The sequence below is a fragment of the Empidonax traillii genome, unplaced genomic scaffold, assembly GCF_003031625.1.
Source record: "Empidonax traillii isolate 1590-97213 ecotype Southwest subspecies unplaced genomic scaffold, ASM303162v1 scaffold138:size3245559, whole genome shotgun sequence".
Classification (NCBI taxonomy): domain Eukaryota; kingdom Metazoa; phylum Chordata; class Aves; order Passeriformes; family Tyrannidae; genus Empidonax; species Empidonax traillii.
This window is the reverse complement of record NW_020955331.1, coordinates 381,425-388,265: the sequence shown is the minus strand read 5'-3', so window position 1 is coordinate 388,265 and position 6,841 is coordinate 381,425. Positions and strand designations below refer to the sequence as shown.

Sequence of the window (6,841 nt, the reverse complement as noted above, 5' to 3'; positions counted from 1 at the left end):
GAGACAAGGATAGTGCCTGGAGAAAGGAGGAAAACCACCTGCCCACTTCCCAGGGGTTTCTTTAAATAGCAGAACACAAGGCAGCCTCTGTTCTGAGCAAGGAGAAGCCCTCAGTCCTGGGATTCCATGAGCAGTATCTCACAGGATCCACTCCAGCTCTGGCCTCCAGCATTACCTCCAACAGTCATGCTTTGCTAGTTGGGTCAGACCTGGGGAAGTGAAGCAGCCGGGCCACTCCGCAGAGCCCTGGGTGGAGGTAGAAAACTGAGGCATGACATACATTGCCTTTGGGACAGACCTGTTGGTGTCACTGCTTTGTCCCAGCCCATCCTCCCTGCCTTGAGTGAAGAGGCAGCACATGGAGCTCAGCAGGGACCTTCCTCATCCTGTGGTACCCACCCCACGGCCACGATAACACCGTGGCCAGGACTGTCTGATATCAACTCCAGCAGCAGCATCTCTGTTTTTTCAGTCCTGATATGCTGGATTTTTCCCAACTGCAAACTGCAGTGGAGCAAGGGACCGGAGCAGTCTGTTCATGCCCACACTGTGGTGCGGAGGGATCCTGATCCTCAGCAGGGCTGTGAGTGCAGCTGTCGAGTTCTCTCATCCTGGCGTTTCTTCCCCCGCTCTGGTGTGACTGGTTTCTCCTCTGGGAAGATGATGGTGGCATATTCTGTCTGGTCAACGGGCCGGGTCTCAGGGATCACGTGAGTGCACTGATCCCTCTGAAACTCCAGCACACCATAGTCCACAGTGGACACCGACACCACAGGGGGCTTCTCTTCCTTCTGCAAGGAAATCCCACTGTGGTGATTCAATGTCCAGAGGTACCCGCCATCCCCAGCACAAGCCTCCTTTTTTACAGCAAGTGCCAGAATCAGGTATGCCAGAGGCATACCAGGAGGGTGAGAGATACAAAGCAGAAAGATGCACAGACCTGGGATAGCATGTGCCCAGAGGAACCAGGTCTTGAGCCTTAAGTTCACTGCAAAGCCATGTGCATCTCAGCTCTCTGCCTCTGCAGGCAGGCTGGGTTCCCTCCCTGTCATGCACTGGGAGGCAGGGATATGTTAGAAGCCTTTTCCCACCTCTCCATTGGGCTTGAAGTGTGCATGAGAGGAGCCTGGGGCTGGGTTTGCTCAGCCCAGAGAAGAGAGAGAGCAGCAGAACCTACTGCTACCAAATTAGTGGTGTAGGAGGGAAGATGGAGATAGATCCCTCCTGGAGGTGCTTGGCAAAAAGGAGAAGAAAACAGGCACCAAATGTACCAAAATATATTTCAGCTTAATATATTGGGGGGAAACATTCTCCCATTTTCTACAGTAATGCAATCCACTGTCAAAGATAGCCCTGCTTTGATGAGGGGTTAGACTAGAGAGTCCCATCCCCTCTGGGGCAGTTTTTTTGATTTTGTGATGGGACTGTTGTGCTGCAGGTGCAGAAAAGCAGTTGTAGCTGTGCAGAAAAGATCAAGGAGCAGCAGAGAAGACAGGAGAAGTAAGATGCTTGTGAAGGGCTGATAAAGGGAGGCGCTGCACCCTGCTCACCCCAGCGATGCCACAATGCTCCCCTGCAGCACAGCAGGGCGACAGAGGCGGAAAACTCACCGCTGGCATGTTTTCACTTGGTGGTTTCTGCACATCTGCAAAGTAACACACTTGGTTAGAAGAGGCTTGTTTACCACAACAGCATGAGCTGACCCAGCCCCCTGTCTTAGAAAGCACTGGACATCACAACCATTTCCTTCTCTGCTCAGGATCATCTAACACCCTGAGCATTACAAGGACAAGTGAGACATCAGCCCACAGTCCAGAGTTTAATTTGAATTAATGGAATACAGGGGACCCCTCTGTGAGAGCCTCTGGGGTGCCTGTGGAGTGGCTGAGGTGATGCCCTGTGCTGCAGCAGGGTGACAGTGAGATGTTCCAAAGGTGCCTGGGCAAGGGGCACCACAGCAATGAGTGGTGTAGAGCCACTGTACATGGTCTGGGGGCTCTACAACGGGCAAGCAGGGCTCAAAGCACCCATCTCCCCTAGGCATGGAGATATCTGTTCCATAGGGATATGTCACAGCAGAGTTTAGCACGTTGAAGCAGGCCATGCACCCCAAGCAGCTGCAGACATCTGGCTGATCCCTGTCCCAGGCTGGGTTTGCATGGCCCCCAGGAGGATCGTACCTCCTCTCCTGTACGTGATGGTGAGGTAGCCAAAGATCAGCAGCAGAACCGCCCCAGCCAGCAGCAGGATGCCCAGGAGCATGGCCTTGATGTGGTCTGAGGGGTTGCCTTCCTCTGTCTCTGGCTCCTCAGTTGGATTCATCTCAGGAGCTGCTGCAAGAGCCATTCAAAAACAGCAGGTCAGGAGTGGAAAATTATCTCTGTAGTTCTTGTAAAAGGCAACAGAGGAACATGGGGAGCATCCTCAGAACAGGTTAAGTCCCAGACAGGCTGCCACAGCCCCACCATCCCTCCAGGGGCCCTGATTTTGGGCTGACATGGGAGATGTTTTGGATATGTCCCATTCCTTCCCATTGCAGGTGGTGAAGATGATCCCACACCTCTGAGAGTTGGGATGCAAAGGGTCAGGGCTCCATTCTGCACCTGCAGGCAGTCCTGTGCCATGACCCCATGCTCAGCAGAGCCCCATGGAGGACACAGCTTCCCCAGGCCTCCCTGCCATGTCCACATCCTGGGGCCAGTACAACGTCAGCTCGCATTGGGAAGAGATGTTGTGGAAGACAGTGACTTTTGCAGAGTTTTTCCTTTTTTATAAAAGGCCAGCTTGAGCTCCACAAAGCCCCTCTGCTGTCAAGCAAGGGTATGGCAGAGACTGCTGCAAAATCTCGGTCTCACACACCATGGGACTATCAGACCCTCACAGAGCATGATTTTGCAATGTCAGGATCTACACCAACACTGGCTGTTCGAGGCGTCTGAGCCCTGGTCATCACCCCAAACACAATTCCTGTCCCCAAAGGAGCTGTTCAAGGATGAAGGCAGTTCCCTACACTGGTCTCAGGCCTCCATCAATGGGTAAGAATTGCTTGTCCCAACACAGCCCCAGTAGGATGAAGACCTCCTGCATCAGGACCACATCTAGATGCAGTGTTCACAGGGAAATCAGCCTGTGTTCCTGGACCTCAACCCTGAATGCAAAGGAGAGGGGAAAGGGCAGGGCTATGCTCCCCTGACCCATGTCAGATCCTCCACAAGCAGGGTACTGCCTGCCTTAAGCCCTGAAGCTACAATGTGCTACCCATCAGCTCAGCCCCAAGCCTGACCTGTGACCATCAGCTGGGACCGTTTGCTCTCCATCACTTTACTGGGTTCAAATAAGGTGATCAGTCCACAGTAGTAGGAGCCTGAGTCATTCTGGTGGAGGTTCAGGATCTCGATCTTGAAGACAGGAGTGTGATTGGTGAGCCGGTATTTCTCTGTCTTCATCGTGGGGTTGTTTGGGCCGATCTCAGCTATTTTTTGGCCTTGGCCGTGGTCGGTCTCCTTGTACCAGTTGAGGCTGTACTCTGAGCCAGAGTCACTCTCCGTGGAGATATTGCAGGAGAAGGTGGCTATGCCGCCCTCATGGAAAGTCAACACTGATGGGAAGATAGTCACTGTTTGGGAGAGAGGAAACAAGGTGCAGACATGGTTACAGCAGGCACAGATCTCAGAAACAGTTATACCCCCTGTGCAGGAGCCAGGGATGCAAGCCCAGTCCACTTCATCACTCTGGGTCACAGGGAGGTACATCAGTCCATGTCTCTTCCCTCCTGAGTGTTTGCCTGCTGGGTAGAAGGGGACCCTCAGAGTTAGTAACTGTACTGTGAAGTGGTTTCAGCAAAGCAAGCTGTATTCTGGGCTACCTAAAATTAGCACAGAACACCTCTAGCAGGGAAAACAAACTTTGAAACTATTTCAAAATCTATGCTATATTTTAATGTCCGAGTCATCCTTCCTCCAGCTGATGCTGACTCTAAAAGTGAGCAGAGGGACTGAGTCCTGGGTTGGGGCAGTGCCTTGCGGTGCAGCCTATCTCTCGCCTGGCTGCCTGCTGGGATACTCTGGCTCTGCCCACTGCACCATGCTTGGACCTCAGAGCAGGCAGGGGCTGACCGTGGCACAGTATTTGCTATTGCCAGCCTGAGACCACCTAACAGGGCAGAGCAACCTGGAGCTTACAATGCCATCCCTTCCCAGCTGCCTGTCCCCAAAACTGTATGTCCTCCACCCTGGGGGTCCCAGATGGGCTTGCCAGGCTGCTCCCAGCACAGAGGGCAGTCAGCTACAGCCACAGGCCTCTTGGCTCTCAGCACCAGCCCTGCTGCTTCACCACATTTTCAGGTTCAACCCCTCTAGGCAGTGGGGATGCTGCGAACATGGGACAGGCACACACTGTTCCAGCTCAGCCAGTCCTATACAGCAGAACGTGGCAGTTGTTGCATTAATTTCTGTTCAGAGCACTAAAAAGTGGGAAGAGGCATTCACATTTTCAGAAATCAACACCAATAGCAGCCCCAGAGCTTGCAGGCAGAGCCAGAAAGTCCCTCCTCTCCCTCCAGCTCTGGCCTGAGGCTGTAGGACCACGATCTCAGTGTCATCAACCAGAAAACGAACCTGGATGATTCCTCAAATAGATACAAGATCAGATGGAAAACTGGGACGAGAATTGAGGGATGAGACCAAAGAGGAGGAGGGAGGGAAGTGTCCCAGCTCCCACCAGCAGCACCGGCTGTGGCAGCGCACACACTAAGAGATGGAATTTTTGAAGTGTTTTGTATTTTGAATTTGCAGGTTTTGAATTTTGCAGCGTTTTGTGTTTCACAGGAAATATTTGGCAGGCCCAGGGCTTTGCCTTCTACCATTGCTGGTGCCAACAATGAATGAAGTGTTCGGAGGACATCTGAAAGTAGATGCTGGGTTTACATTTTCCCTGCATCTTCCCAGCACCAGAGGTAACATCTGCTCCAATGAACGCCCAGCCCTGCACCCACCATCGGGACAGAAAACACACGAATCCACCAAAGAAAGAGTCAGGCTGGGAGGAAGGGGGAACACAACTTCACCAGGGCTTTCACTTGCTCTTCCCCTCAACCTCTCCTTCTTCCCCAAATTTCAGCCAGAGAAAGGACTCTGGCTTCCTCAGTGTCAAGTCCAAAACAGGAGATGCAGCCCAAGGGCGCAGACTGAAGCCACGAGAGCCAGAACAGAAAACACCAGACCCCACATGGCACTGGCAAACCCACCAAACCCTAACTACAGTCACTGTGCCACAACACAGCTCTGGTGTCAGCACTGTGGGCTGTGTCCCCTTCCCCAGCTGTTAATCCCGTTTCTGCTTCGAGCATCCCCATGTCCATTGTTTCAGCCGCACGCACCCAAAAGCCTTGGGATCTCTGCCTTCTTGATGCCAGATTCTTAGTTAGTTAGACTAGCCTTTAGGCATTTTCCAAGAGCAACAAATGACACGGGCCAAGCCAGCGAGCACGCCACACTGCAGTACCTACCCCGGCGGCAGCAGGCCAGCGTGGGCCCGCAGAAGAGCAGGACAGCACAGAGGCCAGCCAGGGCCACCTCCATGCTGCCCCACGACGTCTTCAAGGCACCTGGAGTCACGGCGAGGTGGTGGGTCCCCTGCCCAGGCAGGCGTGATGTGCCGTGCCGTATGTGCTGTGCCGGCCCCGGCTCTCTCCGTGCTTCCTTCCCCGCAGCAGCAGCTTGTTCTCTGTCGTACACTGCAAGGGCTGGGTGGAAATGAAACGTGCCCATCTCTCCCCCAGAGGGAAACCCGGGCTGCCTCCCGCCCCCAGCTTCCTCCCCTCAGAGGCAGGAATCAGCTGAGCCATACCTGGCCCCTTCCCCTCCTTGCTTTCCCACGCAGGCAAACAGCTACCAAGCAGCAGAGACAGGCACCTCTGAGCCTGAACCCTTTTTGGGGAAATCTTCCAGGGATGGAGCAGGCTGGGGCCACAAGGGACAGGTCCTCAGCTCCAAGCCCGGCACATAAGTGGAAGCTGTCTTGGGTTCCCAGGCACCCACAGGTAGTCCCAACAGGTGCCCAAGGCAGTGGAGTGTTGCGGGACATGCAGGACTGGATAGATAGGGAGAGTCTGGTAGCCATGGGGCACCTACTGGTAGGCTGCTCCCACTGGGATGGGATGGGAGAATAGGGAGAAGGAGGAGGACGAGAAGGAGGAGAAGGAGGAGGAGAAGGAGAAGGAGAAGGAGAAGGAGAAGGAGAAGGAGAAGGAGAAGGAGAAGGAGAAGGAGAAGGAGAAGGAGAAGGAGAAGGAGAAGGAGAAGGAGAAGGAGAAGGAGAAGGAGAAGGAGAAGGAGAAGGAGAAGGAGAAGGAGAAGGAGAAGGAGAAGGAGAAGGAGAAGGAGGAGATGGTTTGCCTCCTTCAGGGTGTTTTTTCACAACAGATTTGCAGAGAGCAAAGGCAGGTGCCCAGGGCCAGGGTGCTGTTATTGGGGTGACATTTGCAGAAGGCTTCTGTAATTTTTCCGCCATCGATGTTCCCCGCTCACCACACTGACTAATACTTGCATAGGAAATAACCAGCGGTGAAAGCAGCTCCTCCACTTCTCTCAAACACAGCCTCAGTGCCTCGCAATTTTGGAAAGTGTCAGGGGAAAATTAATAATTGGGGTGAAGGATGTGATTCTAATGATGATTTCATTATTTTCCAGGCTTTCAGAAATGAGTTGCAGGGCTGAGGCTTGCTCACCTCTCACTTTCAAATATGGCCCTGGCAGGCGAGTGGGCTGGAGGAGCCACCCCTAATTTCATAGAATCATAGAATCATACAATCATTAAGATGTCTAAGATCATCAAGTCAAAC

General features: G+C 53.4%; 1 protein-coding gene across 1 annotated transcript; it reads right to left on the bottom strand.

Moving 5' to 3' along the window:
• PDCD1 (programmed cell death 1) lies at positions 1-5,740 on the bottom strand. The gene is made up of 5 exons (XM_027884083.1): positions 5,507-5,740; positions 3,284-3,616; positions 2,181-2,333; positions 1,611-1,645; positions 1-791 (listed from the first exon to the last, which is right to left on the bottom strand). Exons 1-5 carry the CDS (start codon positions 5,577-5,579, stop codon positions 573-575), a joined length of 813 nt encoding a protein of 270 aa, XP_027739884.1. The 5' UTR covers positions 5,580-5,740; the 3' UTR covers positions 1-572.
• Between the last annotated feature and the right edge of the window lie 1,101 nt (positions 5,741-6,841).

What these genes read in the sequence shown, in the direction of transcription:
- PDCD1 (XM_027884083.1), bottom strand. Translation starts at nt 5,579, where the DNA reads ATGGAGGTGGCCCTGGCTGGCCTCTGTGCTGTCCTGCTCTTCTGCGGG. An exon ending in CATCACGTACAGGAGAGGAG is followed by an intron (nt 1,646 to 2,180) that starts GTACGATCCTCC and finishes GTTACTTTGCAG; the next exon opens with ATGTGCAGAAACCACCAAGT. An exon ending in CAAGTGAAAACATGCCAGCG is followed by an intron (nt 792 to 1,610) that starts GTGAGTTTTCCG and finishes ATTTCCTTGCAG; the next exon opens with AAGGAAGAGAAGCCCCCTGT.